The following is a 20,230-nucleotide window of genomic DNA, read 5'->3' on the forward strand; positions in this document are numbered from 1 at the left end:
AACCAATAATCATAGTTGGTGGTTATTTGGTCGAATCATCTTTCGGTGGTTTAGAATATGGTGGGAGGGGAAGTGTTTCAATTTAAAGAGTAAGTTTGAAATTGAAAAGTAAGAGAAATGACCGAGTTTTTTAGGTGCAGTAGAACCACTCAAAAGTAAATCGTAAACGTAAAGTTGTCGACTCTCTTTCATGCGGTTAGATCAATTGTTAGATCATGCATATAATAATTTAACACAATTTTTCAATCGTTAAATCTAGCAAAAAAAATCTGTACACGGAATGAAACGTAATATTGTAGCCGGACCTGTAAAGTTTGAATTTAACTTTACGGTCGTGGATTTACCTAATGTAAAAACCTACGTTACATCAAATTCCTGGTCAGTTGTCGTTATCGTTGAAATTGTGGGAGCACAGACAGAGCCAATGTCAGAGACTCACATGGTGTTGAAGGAAAGAACATTTAATCTTGCTTCGTCTTCTTTGTTTATTTTCACACACACACGCAGAGAAGACGAACAGCAGAAGGCAGCCTCCTTACCTCCACGGGTTGGCATTTGGCAGGCGCATCCGATATCTTCCTGTCCCCATCACCATCCCAACGTCCAATCCATGACACTTGAGATTGACCCCATATTCTATGTGCTATATTTTGTCCTTCACAGCACAATTATTACTTCGTCAATATTAAGTATCGAACTTGTCATTCATAAAAATAAAATTTAACTTCACATTCATAGAGAAAAAATTCAAAATTATAATACTAGTTACAGAAACATATTAATAGTTTATTTCTATAAAACACATCGAGAAATCCAGTCAAACAAAGAAAAATGGGTAAAAATAAGACCTATTTCTTGGATTGTAGAGGTGCCAAGTTGGTAGCATTAGGTACACTAATGATAGTATTTTAAACTAATAGCGCATTGTTATATATTTTAACTTTTTCATATAAACAAGGCGTTATCGTTGAAAACAATTCATAATGACGTATTCAGTGTAGATAAACAACTAGTTCATGTTGGTAACTCATATCCATGAGAAAATTGAGGCATAAAAGGTGGGGAATATTTTGACTATCGATAAAGAAGTAGAGACAGCATTATGTCCAACCCATGGCATTGGAAGTGGCACCTACAAAAACCTAAACAAGTGCCGCTCAAACCGGTTTTATGCAGCTCAAATCACATTATAAATTCCCTATATTTTCCACTACTGTTTTTAATGGAAAGTTGTAAATCTGACTGAAGAATTAGTGGTCAGATTTTTGTATTTAATTAAGTCAAATTTAACAAGATCTTAAATCTAGTTATCATACCTTGATTTGTCAAGCATTGATCTACCCTCATCATATTGGTCAACAGGATGTACACGACCGGCGTAGAGTTAACAGGACGGTGATTATATATTGCCGGTGATCCTGGTGTTCTAACTGCGTCGTAAGAACAAAGTTAGTTTTGTTGCTGTAAAAGATATATAGTTTTCTTGCTTACGGGACTGTACAATATTTCAAAGCTGAAACTTTGTGTTCAGTGCATGAGGCTAGGCTCCAGCTACCACAGGATTTTGGATTAAGGTATCAGCAACCGCACCTTTTTCCGGACAAATTGTTTCTACTATTCAAAACTGCAACTATTTAATCGCTTTTCACAAGTCATGAAGTTACGTTAATGTGCTGCTCAATATCTCACCACCTAATGGATAAAGCTAGATTATCATCATCTCCTGGCCGTTTCACTGAAGTAAACAGTTATCCCCTTCAACTTGCCGTTTAAGAAGTTTTTCTCAACTTGAGAGCAAATAATACCCCAATAGTCAGAGATAAGAGTATGATACTCCATTTGGTGATAGATAGAAAATAGTGCAACGCTCCTATAGAAAAGAAGTTAACAACGGTGGGGACTCTAGATCGATGATTCTCACAAGGAGCTATCCATTGGTGGGGAGTGGGGAGGACAAGAAACTTGAAAGCGATACAAATTGAAAAGGAAAATGATAAACACACTCTCTCCTCATACACACCCTATTTAATCATGTCCGTTATTTCCATTTGATTTATTTAATCCAATGGCTAAGAAAAAGAAGGGGTGCGTGAAAGGCTAACAACAGCATTTGAAAATCAGCTCTTAATTGATATATATATATATATATATATATATATATATATATATATATATATATATATATAAAAGAAAGTACCTCTAATGACCATGGCTGAGACCTTGATAAAGCAATTTCTGCTAATTGGTTGATATCAACATTTCTTGGGAGAAACATGATAATCCTAGTAGCAACTTCCTTCGCAGTGTTAATGAGAAAATAACTGCACAAATACATGACTGAGTTACATTGATCCCGAAAAGATGAGAAACTAATATGATAACCAACTCCAAAAGTTAAAAGAAAAAACATAGGAAAGTGGAGGAAAACACACAAACACACCCATCATGTGGCTTAAGCATTGTCTTTGTTGATGCACAAAACCGGAAGGGTCTTGGAACAATGTAAATCCGACCGTGAATCTGCATGAAAGTAAATAACACAAGATGTATCATGGTTCACCCTAAGGTTTGGGTACGTCCACACTGATATTGTATTTCTCTGAGAGGATTGTGAGGGAGAGAGACTCTGTAATGAGAGTGAGGCCTTCCTCTGAATATGAGAGGTTTTGAGAGGATGAGGGGACTTAGGAATTGGCCTAAGAGTTGGCCTCTTATTGTGAGGGTGAGAAGTCTTTTTATAGAATAAGGGCTCCTCACTTATTACATATTTGCCCATTCCTTTATTACATAATTACATTTGAGTCTCCCGAGTATTTATACCAGATCTAAATACGGAGGCCTTAAGTATGGTACAAACAGTAGTCCCCCAAGTCTTCAATCAAGAGAGTCTTTTGGCTGGAGACTTGAAATTCAGTCCATGTGTGGGCCGAAGTAACTAGATGTCGTCTAGTACTGATACTCGATATGAGGCGGTGCTCAATCTGAAATGATGCTAAACTCGAAGTAGCACATGTTGTGAGGCTGCTCTGCTTGTGACTTATGTTGCCTTGGTTGGCTCGGCTTTGAAGGTGAGGGAGTCATTTTTATAAAATAAGGGCTCGCTCCTCAATACATAAGTGATGGGTTAGAGTTGATGCTCGCAGCGAGGCGATTGCTCAATGGGCGACGATGCTCTCTAATGATGGTGAGGGAGTCCCTTTTATAGAATAAGGGCTCGCTCCTCAATACATGAATAATGGGCTAGAGTTGATGCTCTCTAATGATGGTGATGGAGTCTTTTTTATAAAATCAGGGCTCGCTCCTCAATATATGAATAATGGGTTAAGTCCCCCAAGTATTTTTCATGAGGCCTAGTTATGGCCCAATATATGGTACATAATGTAATTTCCCAAGTCTTCGGTCAATAGAGTCTGTTGGCTGGAGACTTCAAATTGAATCCATGTATGGGGTGAAGTGGCGGTTGTTCGGAGACAGTATTTGTATACCCTGCACTGAAGCTTTGTAGGTGAAGCTTTGCAAGTGAAACTTTGAAGCTGGAGCTCTATAAATGAAGCTTTTGAAGCTAGAGCTTTTGTAAATGAAGCTTTTGAAGCTAGAGCTTTGTAAATGAAGCTTTTGAAGCTAGAGCTTTTGTAAATGAAGCTTTTGAAGTTGATTGACATGAGTGATGCTCATGAATGTTTATGTTGATTGACATGAGTGATGCTCATGGATGTTGGCATGAGTGATGCTCATGAATGTTTATGTATGATTGATATGAGTAACGCTCATGAATGTTTATGTATGATTGACATGAGTAATACTCATGTATAATTTGAAGTACTGAGCGTACCCTTGATCACCTGGTTGGCGATAATGGCGGCGGGGTGCGGAATAATTTTTTGTAGTACTAGACGTACTTTTGGTCACCTGGTTGGTGCTATTTTGGGCTTATGGGCCTTTGCCTTCCACACAACATTCCAGCCCATTTATTTTGGGCTTTGCCGGTTTTTTTTTTAATTACCCTCTGATGGGGTTATACAGATGTCTCCAAAAGATAAGAAAAAATAAATTACATCATTCTGGTGGGATGTTTATTCCTTGCTTTTGTAGTGTCCCCATGTGCCTCCCTTTTGCTTTCTCTTTATTTTCCTTTCTTTTGGCAGATGACAGACAAGGGAATAATGCCATTTCCTTTTTTTGCTTTTGCTTTTGCTTTTGCTTTTGCTTTTGCTTTCGTTTTCTTTTTTCTTTTCTGCTTTCCACTGCGTCTCTTTCTTTGTTTTTGTGTCTGCGCTATTGTCATGCATGTACACCTAATTAATCATTAATACCTTATTTGCAGTTTGTCCCCTACCCACTTGAGGTCCTACCCAGTTAAATCCCAATCTCTCAGATTTTATTCTCTTCTCTTCACTGTTGACCATCACCAAGCTCACGCTCTCCGGCACCAACGTCACCAGCTCGATCCCGAAACAGATTTCCACCCTTAGTTCATTCTCCTTGCAGAGAGAAACTAAAACAGTAGCAGCTTATATCTGCATCAAAGAACTGGTCCAAATGGTCATCTGCGACCGGGCTCTTATAGCAACCTGCTGAGTTGGTTGTCCCTTATTTGGTGTACACGAGTGCCATGTTGCTTTTGTCTCTGCATTCCAGTCTAACCTTGGCACCGGCAATGTAGGTGATGGCTTTGGTCTCGTACCCAGCGCAGCAAGTGTTGCAGTAAACCTTCCCCTCCGTCTTCGTAGATAATCAATATTTATTATTTGAGCCATTGACTGGGAAGGAACAATAAGGGTACCAACAACATTAACAAGCAAAGCCTTGTGAGTGATTTCACCATACAAATACCTCCTATAATCTTCGTAATATTTCACACCCAATATCTCCAACCCCATATGCGGTGGCCTCGACCTAATGATCCCAGACTCTGGCTGCTGCGCCACCACAGAGGTGGAATACGATGACGTCAACCCTGCTCCATCGCCCGGTCAATTCGCACCGGTTGCTTGAGGCCATAGGAGCAAGACCCAGATCCCAAAATTGGTGCTTTTGTTGTGAGGAACCTAAAGAAGTTGGGGAAAAAATGAATAATCTGAAGCTCTCCTCAGAGGTCTTTCTAAATCTCCACTTACAATCCGAGGAGGAGCTCATATTCTTCTTTGTATTCGACATCGAGCAGAATCGCTTGTTCTTCGCTTCCTCCGACAATAACATTTACTCTATTCACCTTTTGTCCATCCAGAATGAAATGGCGTGGGGCAAAACCTCGATATCAAGTTAATCAAATCGAATTGGATCCCAAGGACTTCATCACTTCATTTAGTTACCTCATGGAGAAAGAGGCGTTTTTGGTGGGAACTAGCAATGGGCTTCTGCTGCTGCATTTTATGGATGATAATGCTACCCAAGTCGTCGGTGGTGTGGATGGCGGTGTCAAGTGCATTACCCCCAGTCCGGATGGTAACCTTCTTGCCATAACTACTGGGTCTGGGCAGGTGCTGGTGATGACTCAGAATTGGGATTTGTTGTATGAGACTGCGCTTGAGGATCTACCGGAAGATGGAGACAAGAGTCATGGGTCCGGGGCTGAACCCCAGGCCCAGATTGGGCCTAGTATTCCCTCCGTCGGTGGAGCTGAAGATTGATTCGAAAGAGGTGCGCTGCCGGATAGTGATCGTTGGGTGGAGATAATGATAAGTCGCTGCGGGCTTCGACGGTTGCGATGGTCCGAGCGGTGGTGGGGGCTGTTGATCTTCTTGCTGCTGCAGTTGTTGGTGCTCAGGTTTTTATGGGTCTCATAGCGGGAGCTGAGGACTATGATGCCGATCATGAGGTTGAGGATGAGGAAAATCGAGGAAGGCGTGGACCAGCTGAGCATCCATGCCCACATGGCCGAAGACGATGATGGGTCCGCCCAGTTGCAGTTTCTCAGCTGCTTCTCACTCTTGTGAGCTTCTAGAGAGAGAGAGAGAGAGAGAGAGAGAGGTTGTTTTTGTTGTTGTTAGGCATATGAAAATGGAGAACCGTGGGGTTTTTCTGGGAAAGCTTTGGGTTTTTACAGATTCACGGCGGAGGTGAAAAATTGAAAGAGAACCGACATAGCTTTTCGTGTCGATTCCCATAGACGGCGCCAAATGTTAATGCACAAAACCGAAAGAGTCTTGGAACAACGTAAATCCGACCATGAATCTGCATGAAAGTAAATAACACAAGATGTATCGTGGTTCACTCTAAGGTTTGGGCTACGTCCACACTGATATTGTATTTCTCTGAGAGGATTGTGAGGTAGAGAGCCTCTATAATGAGAGTGAGGCATTCCTCTGAATATGAGAGGTTTTGAGAGGGTGAGGGGGACTTAGGAATTGGCCTAAGAGTTGGCCTCTTATTGTGAGAGTGATGAGTCATTTTATAGAATAGAGGCTCATCACTTATTACATATTTGTCCCTTCCTTTATTACATAATTACATTTGAGTCCCCCGATTATTTATACGAGATCTAAATACGGAGGCCCTAAGTATGGTACAAACAGTCTTCATGTCGTATTTCTTTACTTTCGCAATCTTTCACAACAATTAGTTTTATTAGGCTCATTATTGAGTTCAATAGTATTCTGTTCATCAATTTGTTCAGCAAGAGCGGGTCGCAAACCACTGTTGCAGACATTATCGCATATTAACTGCTTGGTTTTGTTTCCAAAACTGTGAGCACCATCCAATGAAAGCAAAGTCTCATTACCATCATGAAGTAACATCATAAGCATAAATTTAATTAATCTCAACAGGAGAAGAGAAACATAGAAATAAGAAGCACGATGTGTTCCCATCATTGCAGGTGTTATTGTTCTGATTGATTTCATGTGAATGTTCCAAACATCTGCTTACAGTGACAGCTGACAAAGCGGTATCAGACATAGAAGTGTCAACAGTGAGTTCAATCTCCCCTGAAAGCTCAGGCTATGGCTGACCCTGTGAAACATCTTCATTAATTGATTCTTGAAATGAATCAATTTTACTCGCACCACACCTTTGAATCAGTGCTAACATCAATCTCGGTTACTTCAGAAATCACTTAATTTGGCTTACATATGGCGTCAAGAGATGCTAAATATTCCATGCCTGGGCGTGGATACCATGTGGAAGTATGTGTTCTGATATTATAGAACTATTTCTCATGTAGTAAGAATCCCAATATTACCATCCAGTCTCCGGAATCACTGTTGTCTTGGCTGTCAATTCCATCAGGGTCAAGAACTTCTGAACACATGGAATACGAAATTGACTCAGAAACCCCTGGCAGTTCAGGGATATAGTCCTAGCATGTTTTGGTAAGTTCTGCTTCGTGGCAAGTCACTAATGAACACTCAAAGTGATTGTGCTCAATTAATTTTTCACTTGATTCTGTCTTGTCATTGCCAACAGCCGCATCTGTTGAGCAGCCTCGTGGGCAAATTCCATGATCTAAATCAGTTGGGCTCGCTGCAACTTCCACTGTGTCATTGGGCGCAAGACCACTGTTTAAAGGGTCACAATCTTGGCCATCGTTACAAACAATGCCCGATATTTCATCATGATTTTGTGCCTTAACAGCATCACAATTCATCTCAATTAAACTTGCAGGACTATCTCCTTGACCAGAGGAGCATTGGCATTTAGTGACGTCTGCTGCAACACCAGAGGAAGATGATTCACTTCGGCCCATCACTGGAAAACAACACAAAGAAGTGCTTGTGTTACCATCAAATATAATAGGAGAAACAATCTCCCCCTCACTTACTTTGGAAGACTCCATTGCTCCACGTACAACGTCCTGAGAACAGTCCGGTTGCTTCAGGCGCATTCCCTTTCTTTTTCTTCCGTCTTTCTGTTCCTCTTCTGCAAATTGGTATCAGCATCAAGTTATCAACAGTCCGAAAAACATAAGTTTACGCTTGTGATACTAAATGTGAGTGTCAAAGAAGCAGTAAACCATCTCCAGTTGAAATGTCACCACTCTACATATGCCGACTTGCACGAAAATGTATCGAAGACGGATGTTAACTTAACTTTTTGTTTGTGTTGAATGAAACTGGAAGCTCCAATGCATTCATCTGTTTAGTAAGCTCCATATCCTCTTGCAAAATCCCACATTCTAAAACCTCAAAATTTTCCACTAATGCCGTCAATACCACAAAATACACATTAAGTAACTAAACTATAGCTATAAACAAAACAAAGAAAGCATGAAATCGAATCACTAACCATCGCCGCCGCCACCGTCACCAGCTGGTTTCTGAAATTACAGGCGGAATTCAAAGCATTCAGTACAAAGTTCAAATTTTCGAAACAAAAGTGCAATGAGCTGAAAAAGAACCAAAGACTTACAGTTCCGGCCCATGGAAAGGACCTGTCTTTCGTCTCCCTTGAGCCGTCGTCCCTGTCAAAGCATACACAGAGAGTAAAGTCAATGCCCTAATATTTGGTAGGAGAGATAAAAAGTGAGACAGAGAGAGACAAAGAGACGAACCAGAGAAAGACTTCGGTGAGCTTGAAGAGAGAGCCGAGAACTCTCATGGCGGGACCTTGCTCTTCCAGTTCGACCATAGTCACCATGGCCGGTGAACTGGTTCAGATTATTCCTCCACCTGTTGCCAAAGCACTGCCGGAATCCCAAGCGACGTCGAGTCGTTCGCTTCAGGAGGGAAAAAGGGCAAACCAATTAGGAAAACTAAGGGTTAATTGTATATTTGCATACTAAAGTTCTGAGAGTTTTTCATTGTTGTCCAGCAACTTTTATGGTTACTATTTGGTCTTAAACTTTTGAGATTTTATTTATGTTTGCACCCCAACTGAACTTGTATAGAGCTGTCAATTTCTCCATGAATTTTAATTTTAGTCAATTAACTCTTAAATTTTTATAATTAGCCAATTTCCTCATTCAACTTTAATTTTAGCCGATTACCTCCCTAAACTTTTATAATTAGCCAAATTCCTCATTGATTCTAGATTTTAAAATCTAATTTTCTACCTATTTTGATCACAACGACAACACATGAAAACTATATGAGAGCAAAAAGAATGAAAAATTGGATAGATTAGGGGGGGGAATTAGCTATTTATAAAATTTTAGGGAGATAATCGTTTAAAGTTAAAGTTTAAGGGGGAAATTAGCTAATTATAAAAGTTCAGAGGTTAATCGGCTAAAATTAAAGTTCAAGGGAGAAATTGACAGTTCAATACAAGCCTGTGGGACAAACTGACTAATACCTCTTTTATTTAATGAGAAAACACTTGTTAGGCTTCCATGATAGTTTGAGTGAGTGTGATACTTACATATACGAATTAGATGGTCTGAGTTTGATACTTATAGCACTACACAGTAGTGTGAATTTCATAAATTGGTATTACACTCATGAATTTTAATATATTGAACTCATGACTTACTCAATTTTTCAACTTAGTGTAAAAGTGTGATTCCTCCATGAGTTAAGTATATTGATATTACACTCACTTTTTCTAGCACATTGTAAAAGACCTTATAAAAATTTACCAAAGTGTGTTTATTTCATGTTTAGTTCTATAAGTCAAGAATATGACAAAAACAAAATAGCATCCATTGGCCTAAACTGGGAGAGATTTTTCAGTGTCCAGAACACGACCCTGTATACCATATGTCATTATACAATTGAAGAGATTTGAAAAAAAAAAAAAAAAACTTTCCTTCCGATCATATTATGACATATGATATACCATCTTGTGTTCCGAACACACTAAAAACTTTCTCCTAAACTAGAGATATTTTTATAATTAGCATTAAATTCGAATAGTAATAACTTAGACTTATGTGTCTTCTTTTACATATATATCACTACTTAAGTAATGGTTTAAGTCTCACATTCACGTGCAAAATACCTTAACAACTTAAACTCATGTGTCTACTTCCATCACAAACAAAATAAATGATTTCATCTTATTTCTCTCATCTTTCAAATCCAAAAAACATTTTGAATGAAATTGCAGGCAACGCTAATTCTCTAAACTACTGTGTCATGTTTAAAAAAAAAAAAAAAAAAAAACTACTGTGTCATAGCATGGACCAACTTGGGACGAAGATAAAATTTAGGACCATAGAAAAATATTGACTAAATGAAAGGGGCACAGATGCAATAAACTCATAAATTTATTAAAGTGCAATTCTTGTTTTGTCCTTGGTCTTTCTTTTCCCTCTTTCAACAAACCAAAGCGAGTCGCACAGGAAAATCAAATTAAGGGAAAGCAATGGAAGACGACGAGATAGAGGAGGGGATGCTGGTGGAGGAAGACGCCTCGTCGCCGCCGCCGCCGCCTAAGAAGCCGGAGAAGTCGCCCTACGAAATGCTTCAGGAGAGCAAATCCTCGGTGGAGGACATAGTGGCGAAGATGATCGCCATTAAAAAAGAAGCCAAACCTAAATCGGAGCTCCGCGAGCTCGTCACTCAGATGTTCCTCAACTTCGTCACCCTCCGCCAGGTTCGGAAATCTTTCTAGGGTTTCACATTTATCAAAAGATTAGGGCTTTACGGTTTTTTGTGGTTGAAAGTTGGGGATTTTGTTTGATTGAATTCGGAATTTGCAGGCGAATCGCTCGATCTTGCTCGAGGAGGACCGAGTGAAGGCCGAGGCGGAGAGCGCCAAGGCTCCGGTGGACTTGACAACGCTGCAGCTCCACAATCTGATGTACGAGAAGAGCCACTTCGTGAAAGCCATTAAAGCTTGCAAGGACTTCAAGTCCAAGTACCCGGACATCGAGCTGCTGCCGGAAGAAGAATTCTTTCACGACGCACCGGCCAATATCAAGGAGCCGATGCTGTCGAATGATGCCAGCCACGACATTATGCTCAAGAGGCTCAATTTTGAGCTCCACCAGCGCAAGGAGCTCTGCAAGCATCATGAGAAGCTGGAGATTCATAAGAAGGGTCTGTTGGAGACGATTGCAAATCGGAAGAAGTTCTTGTCCAGCCTTCCTTCGCACTTGAAGTCGCTAAAGAAGGTTTCTTTGCTGGTGCAGAACCAGTTGGGGATTCAGCATACCTAGAAGCTCAAGCAGCACCACTCAGCGGAGTTGCTTCCGCCAGCTCTGTATGTAGTTTACTCGCAGTTCATGGCGCAGAAGGAGGCGTTTGACGAACAAATTGAGTTGGATGTAGTGGGAGTGTGAAGGATGCTCAAGCTTTTACCCACCAGCAAGCAAATAAGGACACCGGTAAGTAATGCTCGACTCTTACGATGTAGATAAGGATATAAATTTTGATGTTTCATGTAGGTTGGAAGTTCCCCAATTGAAAACTTAATTTTCGAGTGCTTTGATTTTTTCTTTGGATTTGGTTTCGGTCAGCTTAGTCTGGTTGAATAAGTACTAATGTTGTGTAATGGAACAGGCGTTGCTACCAATGTAGAGACTAGTAGGGAGGGGATGATGCACCAGATGAGGACGATGATGGACAGAGAAGGAGAAAATGGCCATAGAGGGTTCCAGTCAAGCAAAACCTTGAGCAGTCAGGATTGTATCAAGTTCATCCGCTGAAAATCATCCTTCATATTTATGATGATGAGGTTTCTGATCCCAAGTCTGCAAAACTTATCACACTCAAGTTTGAGTTTTTGTTGAAGTTGAATGTTGTATGCGTTGGAATTGAAGGATCCCATGACGCAGCGGAAAATAACATCTTATGTAACCTATTCCCAGATGACACTGGCCTTGAGCTTCCCCATCAGGTAGTAATGCCTCCTCTATTTGTTGGTATTTGGTTATATTTTTGCCTCGTCTATCTGATGTCTATTCTATTAAGTGTTCACAATTCTCGTACTTATTTTGTATTGACTAATACAGTCAGCCAAGCTTCTTGTTGGTGATGTTCCTGCATTTGATGAAAAGAGAATTTCCCGTCCATATAAGTGGGCCCAACATTTGGCAGGAATTGATTTCTTGCCCGAGGTGTCACCTTTGCTTGCTGCCCCTGAAGCTTCAAGTGGCGATATGATAGGAGCATCCTTATGCGATTTAGTTAGCTTGTTTTCTTGCATTTATGTTATTACTTCATATTTATTTTAGTATTTTAAGCTATTTTCGTGTGTTTAGAGGTCGCACTTGGTGCGATGGTAAGTGCCTTCGCCCATGAGCGGTAGGTCTCGGGTTCGAGACTTGGGAGCAGCCTCTCCATAAATGGGGGTAAGGCTAGCCGACATTCACCTCTCTCAGACCCTGCGTAAAGCGGGAGCCTTGTGCACTGGGTACGAAGCTATTTTCGTGTGTTTGTAGATCCAAAGGGCTAAAGTAGTAAGAAAATGCATTTTGGAGCAGTTTTGGGTTTGGAATGATAGCACATGCATGAAGTAAGGAGGATAGACGAAATTCAAGACCAAAAGAGGCTAGGATTATGATGAAGTTATGAAGAAAGTAATTCAAGAAAAGGAACTGAAAAGAGGATCCTTAATTATTTTAGGACACTTAAATCATGATCTAGAAAACCTGTCCCCTGTCCCCTTGCCACTTTTCCCTTTCCCTTTCCTTGCCGTGCAAGGCAAATCTGTCTCCTTGCCCTTTTCCTTTTGGGATTATGATTTGTTACCCTTTTCTTGGAGGATTTGGAGTCTTAAGACCTTTCCAATTTAATTTCCAGCCATGCTTTTCTTTCCCCTATAAATAAAGGACCTTGCCGCACCATTCAACCCATCCATTCACACTTTCAGCCATCCTTCACCACTTAAACCATCACTCCCATATAATTTTACACCACATTCAGCCGCATACACACACCAATTCACAACCTTTGCCGCAACTATTGGAGAAGAAGAAACTTTGCCGTGGCTTTCATTGGAGGAGGAGGATCTTGTGCCGCAAGCCACCTGCAACCATTGGAGTTCTAAGAGTTATTTCTCCCCTCGTTTCGTTTCCATGTTTATTTTACTTTGCTTTTCAATTATTATGAACATGAGGAACTAAATTCCTTTTTAGTTAGAGGTGAATTCGAAGCCATGATCATATGTTTTATATGAATTGATTACTTTCAGTTATTGTTTCGTAAAACATGAATATGATTTACTTATCTGCGTTATTGAGAACTTATTCTTGTGTGTTGATTGAGGATGCATACTTAGTTTGCATGCAGGGATTTGATGCTAAATTATAAGGGAATTTCACCTAATCGTTATGAACTTATAATTAAAAGTAGTGGAGATTGCTAGTCACAATCGTGTTAAGTAGATTCTTGGCAGAAGTATCATGCAGTTCATAGTCACGAATGTCTTGTCAATGCTTATGATTTTCATAGAACTTAATGATTTTTATATGTATCTCTATCATGCTATTCATATAGGGAACTTGATGAGAATCATTTGATTGCGATGCGTTGTCCATTCAATTCAATAAACTTAGGAAAATCTGAAAGTTAATTAGTGCATTCACAATTAATTTGGGGCATTGTCATTCATGGTTTAAAGAAACAATACTGGAATTCGAGTTATGTTGCATATGTTCATGTGTGGAGAATAATCCTCTAGCTAAGTTTTTACCATTCAATTCACCCAATTTCATATCTAGTTTACTTTGTTTTGCAATTTGGTTAGTTTAATTAATTTTGTCCAAATCAATCCCCCCTTTAATTAAGTGTGTTAGACTAGTTAGAAAAGTGTTCAAATCTGTCCAATTTAGTGTTTTGAGTCTTAAATTCATCTAAATAACTCCCTAGAGTCAGTTTTGAGTCAATTTCACTTATTTGTGCTGTTTTGAGTAGTTTGAGTCAGTTTAAGTCTAAATGTTTCTAAGTTTAGTTTTGTGTTTGTGAGTCATATTTGTGTTTAGCAGCCCTAGTTAATTCCCGGTTTAGAACGATCCAAACTTGCTTAATACGACAATTACAAGTTTAATAGGGTTTAATTTGTGTGTCAAGTTAATTTTCACATTAAATTTTGGCGCCGTTGCCGAGGATTAGCAAACTTGCTAATCTCCCTTGTTTGAGTCACATGTGCTTTCTTCTAGTGTCAAAGTGTGTGTTTGTGTTGTCTCTGCCGTGCCTTATACTTGGTTGCTTAGTTGTGTTTGTTTCTTCATTTCAGATACTAGTTTATGACTCGTAGTTCTCAACCTATTAGTGCAAACATCTTGGAGTTCGACGACGATTTTGAACGAACTTTGAGAAGGAAGAGGAAGCAACCAGAACCTAATCCAAGTTCAGAGGCCGAATCTGAATTTGAAGAAGAAGAACAAGTCATGGCAGTGGACAATCGTACAATCAAAGTACTTTCAGCGTCGGGGTTGGACAATGTCGTGCCCCTTTGCATTCAATACCCCGTGGCTGCCCAAGGAAAGACCAATGAGTTCAAGTTAAAGTCAAGCTTGCTGCATCATATTCCCAAATACCATGGGCTGTCCATGGAAGATCCAAACAAGCATTTGAAGGTGTTTGAAGTGATGTGCTCAAGCATGACACCCATCAACATTGATGGGAGTATTTTGAAGATGAAAGCCTTTCCATTCTCTCTTTTGGAAAAAGGCTAATGATTGGTTGTACGAATTGGCACCTGGAACCGTTACTTCCTGGGAAAGCATGAAGAGAGCATTTCTAGAGAAATTCTTTCCAACTTCAAGAGTCATTCTTTTGAGGAAGAGGATTAGTGGAATCCAACAAAACTAAGGAGAATCGTTTCCAGCATATTATGAGCGTTTTAAACGTTAGTTGCATCCTGCCCATAACATCAAATGAAGGAAGAGCTCTTGATTCAATATTTCTACGAATGACTCCTTCCAATGGAGAGGCAAATGCTTGATGCTTCAGCGGGAGGTGTTTTGGTTGATAAAACACCGGTGGCTGCAAAGATCTTAATTGCAAACCGAGCCTTGAATGCACAACGATATGAAGGAGTTAGACAAAGAGACCCTCCACGGCAACAAGTGAATGAGGTAAGTGCAATTTCTGAACTTCAATCTCAAATGGCTAATCTCATTGTTCTTTTGTCTCAGGTTGTTGATGGATCCAAAGTGCAAGGTGCGGCCATGTGTGGAGTGTGCACTATGCAGGGACATCTCAATGATCAATGCCCTCAATTGATAGAGAATGGAGGATGGGAAAATGCAAATGTCGTGGGCTACCAAGGTCAAAATCAGTCACGGAATGATCCATACTCTAACACCTATAGTCCGGGTTGGAGAAATCATCCAAACTTCAAGTGGAGAGAGCCTCAACAACCTCAACAACAAGGAGGATATAGACAGCCACCTCCGGGGCTCTATCAAAGGCCATTCGCACTACCACAAGTACCACCACAATCTGCCCCAACAAATTCAGGTACGTCGTTGGACAATGATAAAATTCTTCAAGTACTAGCCTCTTTGACTCAGGGAATACAAAATCAAGCTAAAGAGATGGACGAATTGAAGAAACAAATGGGGCAAGTAGCTGAGTTCATGGGACAGTTTAGAGAACAAGGCAAACGACCTAGTTCAACCATTATCAATCCCAAATGAGGTTTTGAAACCGCTAAGGCCATCACATTGAGAAGTGGAAGAGAGGTTGGAATCAAGCCAAACACGTCCAAATCAAGTAAAAAAGAGGACAAAAAACTGTTGCTCAAAGAGGAGGAGATGGACAAAGCCACGACAAGGGTGGAATCATCCTTACCTGCGAGGAAAATGCACATTTGGTGGAATTATATTAGAATTGGTCGAATTGGGAACAACCTTACCTGATAGTAACGGTTCCAGGTGCCAATTCGTACAACCAATCTTTAGCCTTTTTCCAAAAGAGAGAATGGAAAGGCTTTCATCTTCAAAATACTCCTATCAACGTTGATGGGTGTCATGCTTGAGCACATCACTTCAAACTCCTTCAAATGCTTGTTTGGATCTTCCATGGACAACCTATGATATTTGGGAATATGATGCAGCAAGCTTGACTTCAACTTGAACTCATCGGTCTTTCCTTAAACAGCCACGGGGTATTGAATGCAAAGGGGCACGACATTGTCCAACCCGAGGCTGAAAGTTCTTTGATTGTACGATTGTCCACTGCCATGACTTGTTCTTCTTCTTCAAATTCAGATTCGGCCTCTGAACTTGGATTAGGTTCTGGTTGCTTCCTCTTTCTTCTCAAAGTTCGTTCAAAATCGTCGTCGAACTCCAAGATGTTTGCATTAATAGGTTAAGAACTATGAGTCATAAATTAGTATCTGAAACAAAGAAACAAACACAACTCAGCAACCAAGTATAAGGCACGGCAGAGACAACACAAACAAACACTTTGACACTAGAAGAAAGCACACGCGACTCAAACAAGGAAGATTAGCAAGTTTACTAATCCCCGGCAACGACGCCAAAATTTGATGTGAAAATTAACTTGACATGCAAATTAAACCCTATTAAACATGTAATTGTAGTGTAGACATCGAAATTTCGGTAAATAAATGTTGACCGATAAATCAAAGTTTCAACGTTTATGTATTACATAAATTTTACACGTAGAGTGTGTCTAAACAAAAAATCGAAATAAGTTGGAAAAGTCATCAAACAGGACACGTGTCAACACCTGGCAGAAACAACTTATTTCATCTGGAATATTATATTCAAAATTAGGCCTTGGAAATTTCTATAAATAGAAGGCTAATTCATTCATTTAGGGGGGAACCAAAATCATTAGGCGAAATTCTTGAAGTTCTGAAACTCCGAAGCTCTCAAGCATCCAGGTTCTCGAAGAATCAAGAAAGCTATATTCGTTCTTCGTTCTTCGTTCTTCGTTCATCGTTCTTTCAAGATCAAGCCCCAACGACCTTTTGGATCAACAATCATCCACCAATTCAAGATCAAGCCCCGACGGCCCTCGAAGAAAGTGTTCTTCGTTCTTCGTTCATCGTTCTTCCAAGATCAAGCCCCAACGGCCCTTTACACCAACAATCATCCACCAATTCAAGATCAAGCCCCGACGGCCCTCGAAGAAAGTGTTCTTCGTTCATCGTTCTTCCAAGATCAAGCCCCAACCGCCCTTTACACCAACAATCATCCACCAATTCAAGATCAAGCCCCGACGGCCCTTGGATCAACAAGCCACCGTTCTTCAAGATCAAGCCCAAAAGCTCTTGAAAATCCGTTCATCACTGTTCTTCAAGATCAAGCCCAAAAGCCTTTGAAGATCCGCTCATCACCGTTATTCAAGATCAAGCCTCAACGGCCCTTGAAGAAACACTCATCCTCAAGATCAAGCCCCAACGGCTCCTTGAAGATCCGCTCAAATCCACCTTCAAAGATCAAGCCCACAGCCCTTGAAGAAACTTCCAACAGTTCATCCAAAATCAAGCCTCGACGGCCCTTGGATCAACGAAACATCCACAAATCAACACCTTACGGAGATTGAATCAGAGGATCAAAATAGAGAGAGATTGTAACCCAAAATCATCAAATACAAATCTTTGTTTATGCACGTTGTTCTTGTCTCTTTCGTTTCAGGAATTTTCCGTGTTCACATGTAGTATTAAGCAAGTAAGGATCGTTCTAAACCGGGGATTAACTAGGGCTGCTAAACACAAATATGACTAAAAAACACAAAACTAGACTTAGAAACACTTAGACTTAAAACTGACTCAAACTACTCAAAACAGCACAAATAAGTGAAATTGACTTAAAACTGACTATAGGGAGTTATTTAGACGAATTTAAGACTGAAAACACTAAATTGGACAGATTTGAACACTTTTCTAACTAATCTAACACACTTAATTAAATGGGGGATTGATTTGGACAAAATTAATTAAACTAACCAAATTGCAAAACAAATTAAACTAGATATGAAATTGGGTGAATTGAATGGTAAAAACTTAGCCAGAGGATCATTCTCCACACATGAACATATGCAACATAACTCGAATTCCAGTATTGTTTCTTTAAACCATGAATGACAATGCCCCAAATTAATTGTGAATGCACTAATTAACTTTCAGATTTTCCTAAGTTCATTGAATTGAATGGACAATGCATCGCAACCAAATTATTCTCATCAAGTTCCCCATATGAACAACATGATAGAGATACATATCAAAGATCATTAAGTTCTATGAAAATCATAAGCATTGACAAGGTATTCGTGACTATGAATTGCATGATATTCCTGCCAAGAATCTACTTAACACGATTGTGACTAGCAATCTCTACTACTTTTAATTATAAGTTCATAACGATTAGGTGAAATTCCTTTATAATTTAGCATCAAATCCCTGCATGCAAACTAAGTATGCATCCTCAATCAACACACAAGAATAAGTTCTCAATAACGCAGATAAGTAAATCATATTCATGTTTTATGAAACAATAACTGAAAGTAATCAATTCATATTAAACATATGATCATGGCTTCAAATTCACCTCTAACTAAAAAGGAATTTAGTTCCTTATGTTCATAATAATTGAAAAGTAAAGTAAAAGAAACATGGAAACGAAACGAGGGGAGAAAGAACTCTTAGAACTCCAATGGTTGCAGGTGGCTTGCGGCACAAGGTCCTCCTCCTCCAATGAAAACCACGACAAAGTTTCTTCTTCTCCAATAGTTGCGGCAAAGGTTGTGAATTGGTGTGTGTATGCGGCTGAATGTGGTGTAGAATTATATGGGGGGAGGTGGTTTAAGTGGTGAAGGATGGCTGAAAGTGTGAATGGATAGGTTGAATGGTGCGGCAAGATCCTTTATTTATAGGGGAAGGAAAAGCATGGCTGGGAATTAAATTGGGAAGGTCTTAAGACTCCAAATCCTCCAAGAAAAAGGTAACAAATCAGAATCCAAGAGGAAAAGGGCAAGGGGATAGGTTTGCCTTGCATGAAAAAGAAAGGGCAAAGTGGCAAGGGGACATGTTTTCTAGGATCATGATTTAAGTGTCCTAAAATAATTAAGGATCCTCTTTTCAGTTCATTTTCTTAAATTACTTTCATCATAATCCTAGTATCTTTTGGTCTTCAATTTTGTCCATCCTCATTGATCCATGCATGTGCTATCATTCCAAGCCCAAAACTGCTACAAAATGCATTTTCTTGCTACTTTAGCCCTTTGGACCTACAAACACACGAAAATAGCTTAAAATACTAAAATAACTATGAACTAATAACATAAATGCAAGAAAACAAGCTAACTAAGTCGCATAAGTATGCTCTTATCACGATACCACTAAAAATGATGTTGTTATATCTGGTCTGTCACTTTATCGCCAGCAGAATCGAATACAGACAGTTGTGCGAAGAATTCGTTCTCGGATAAAAGCTCAGATGGCTCTTGTGTGAGTCACTGCTCAGTATATATAAGGTCTTGAATCATCAAGAACATTCTAGAAAATCTATAGGATAATGATACTACAATGTGATCAAATCCTAATCTTAGCTCCAATGATTTGTTTTACTTGGTTGCGATTGCTATTGGCATTTTTCTGATATAAAGTAGCTAATTTGTGTTATGCTTATTTCTTTTAGTGCTTGCCCCTTTCTTTGGATCTTAACTACGTTTTATCTGTCTATAACTTCTATGCAAGACAGATTTTCTTTATTTTGCAAGTCCCTTAGGGCACGTTTGTTTGACAGGATTAGCAAGGCTTGGACTGGACTAGACTATAGTCATGTGTTTGGTGTGCAACCGGATTAGCTTTAATGGGCTTAGGTGGGACTCGCTCGGATTACACGCCTCCTTACGAGTTCTTAACGAAGAACCCCAATTTTGGGCGGACTCGTAAGCACGGAGAGAAAACCGCGAGGATCCCCAACGTCCTGCTCGTCCTCATCTCTGTGAGGATCCCCAACGTCCCTCGTCCTGCTCGTCGCTCATCGTCGATCTTGCCCTGCTTCCTCGTCGTCGTCCTCCTCACCCTCATCGACGAAAGCTTCTCGTTGGTGCCCAAGTTGAGGTAATGCCGCCTTCTTCCAGCTTTTTTGTTTCTGGGTTTTTGAGAAATTCGGGTTTTTGGGCTGTGATCCTCGTCTATTTTGGGGATTTTTTATTTTTGGATTTTTTTTATGGGTCAATTCGAATTTTTTGATAGTTTATGAAGTCAATTAAGCTGATTGTTGAATGTTTTGGACTCGAAGAGGCATGCATGGTAGCCGATTGCACTGGTTTTTGGTAAAATGTTTTTTTTTCTTTAATTTGCTGCAACATTCACTACTTTGCTGGCGGCCGTCGTAAGCACCCCAGGCACCGCCGCTGGTTTTCTATTAAATGGGTTTTTTTCTTTATTTGAGTTATTTTTGTTTTTGTGGGGAAGAAGATTGGTA

At 39.9% G+C, this 20,230-nt stretch overlaps 3 protein-coding genes and 1 long non-coding RNA gene across 6 annotated transcripts in view; 2 read left to right on the top strand and 2 right to left on the bottom strand.

Annotated features, from left to right (window-relative positions):
• Positions 1–272: 272 nt before the first annotated feature.
• LOC139198399 (uncharacterized) lies at positions 273–2,709 on the bottom strand. The gene is made up of 4 exons (XR_011583857.1): positions 2,441–2,709; positions 2,198–2,321; positions 1,317–1,430; positions 273–655 (listed from the first exon to the last, which is right to left on the bottom strand). It is a non-coding gene; the product is annotated as an uncharacterized lncRNA (long non-coding RNA).
• Positions 2,710–6,780: 4,071 nt separating this feature from the next.
• Positions 6,781–8,707, bottom strand: LOC139197943 (uncharacterized). 3 transcript variants are annotated; one of them, XM_070826047.1, is made up of 6 exons: positions 8,489–8,707; positions 8,347–8,398; positions 8,224–8,254; positions 8,029–8,113; positions 7,760–7,857; positions 6,781–7,644 (listed from the first exon to the last, which is right to left on the bottom strand). In XM_070826047.1, exons 1-6 carry the CDS (start codon positions 8,572–8,574, stop codon positions 7,298–7,300), a joined length of 699 nt encoding a protein of 232 aa, XP_070682148.1. In that variant the 5' UTR covers positions 8,575–8,707; the 3' UTR covers positions 6,781–7,297. The 3 variants fall into 3 exon arrangements, with proteins under 3 accessions (XP_070682148.1, XP_070682147.1, XP_070682146.1); XM_070826046.1 differs by having other exon boundaries at positions 6,781–7,647; XM_070826045.1 differs by having other exon boundaries at positions 6,781–7,686.
• Positions 8,708–10,194: 1,487 nt separating this feature from the next.
• The window catches only part of LOC103441115 (THO complex subunit 5B), a 13,911-nt gene continuing 3,875 nt past the window's right edge, over positions 10,195–20,230 (top strand). The window contains 4 exon segments of the mRNA XM_070826714.1: positions 10,195–10,470; positions 10,577–11,141; positions 11,144–11,203; positions 11,379–11,715. Of these exon segments, the coding sequence (XP_070682815.1) occupies positions 10,240–10,470; positions 10,577–11,141; positions 11,144–11,203; positions 11,379–11,524 (1,002 nt within the window). The 5' untranslated portion in view covers positions 10,195–10,239 and the 3' untranslated portion in view covers positions 11,525–11,715.
• Positions 14,527–19,700, top strand: LOC139198249 (uncharacterized). The gene is made up of 2 exons (XM_070826715.1): positions 14,527–15,284; positions 19,544–19,700. The coding sequence occupies exons 1-2, from the start codon at positions 14,747–14,749 to the stop codon at positions 19,567–19,569; spliced, it is 564 nt and encodes a 187-aa protein (XP_070682816.1). The 5' UTR covers positions 14,527–14,746; the 3' UTR covers positions 19,570–19,700.

Source organism: Malus domestica, chromosome 08, assembly GCF_042453785.1.
Source record: "Malus domestica chromosome 08, GDT2T_hap1".
Lineage (NCBI taxonomy): Eukaryota > Viridiplantae > Streptophyta > Magnoliopsida > Rosales > Rosaceae > Malus > Malus domestica.

Coding starts and splice junctions, on each gene's coding strand:
- LOC139197943 (XM_070826045.1), bottom strand. CDS start 8,574: ATGGTGACTATGGTCGAACTGGAAGAGCAAGGTCCCGCCATGAGAGTT. Junction 8,114..8,223: donor TGACGGTGGCGGCGGCGATG/GTTAGTGATTCG, acceptor TTGAGGTTTTAG/AATGTGGGATTTTGCAAGAG. Junction 7,858..8,028: donor TCATTCAACACAAACAAAAA/GTTAAGTTAACA, acceptor ACCAATTTGCAG/AAGAGGAACAGAAAGACGGA.
- LOC139198249 (XM_070826715.1), top strand. CDS start 14,747: ATGGAGAGGCAAATGCTTGATGCTTCAGCGGGAGGTGTTTTGGTTGAT. Junction 15,285..19,543: donor ATCTGCCCCAACAAATTCAG/GTACGTCGTTGG, acceptor TTTGTTTGACAG/GATTAGCAAGGCTTGGACTG.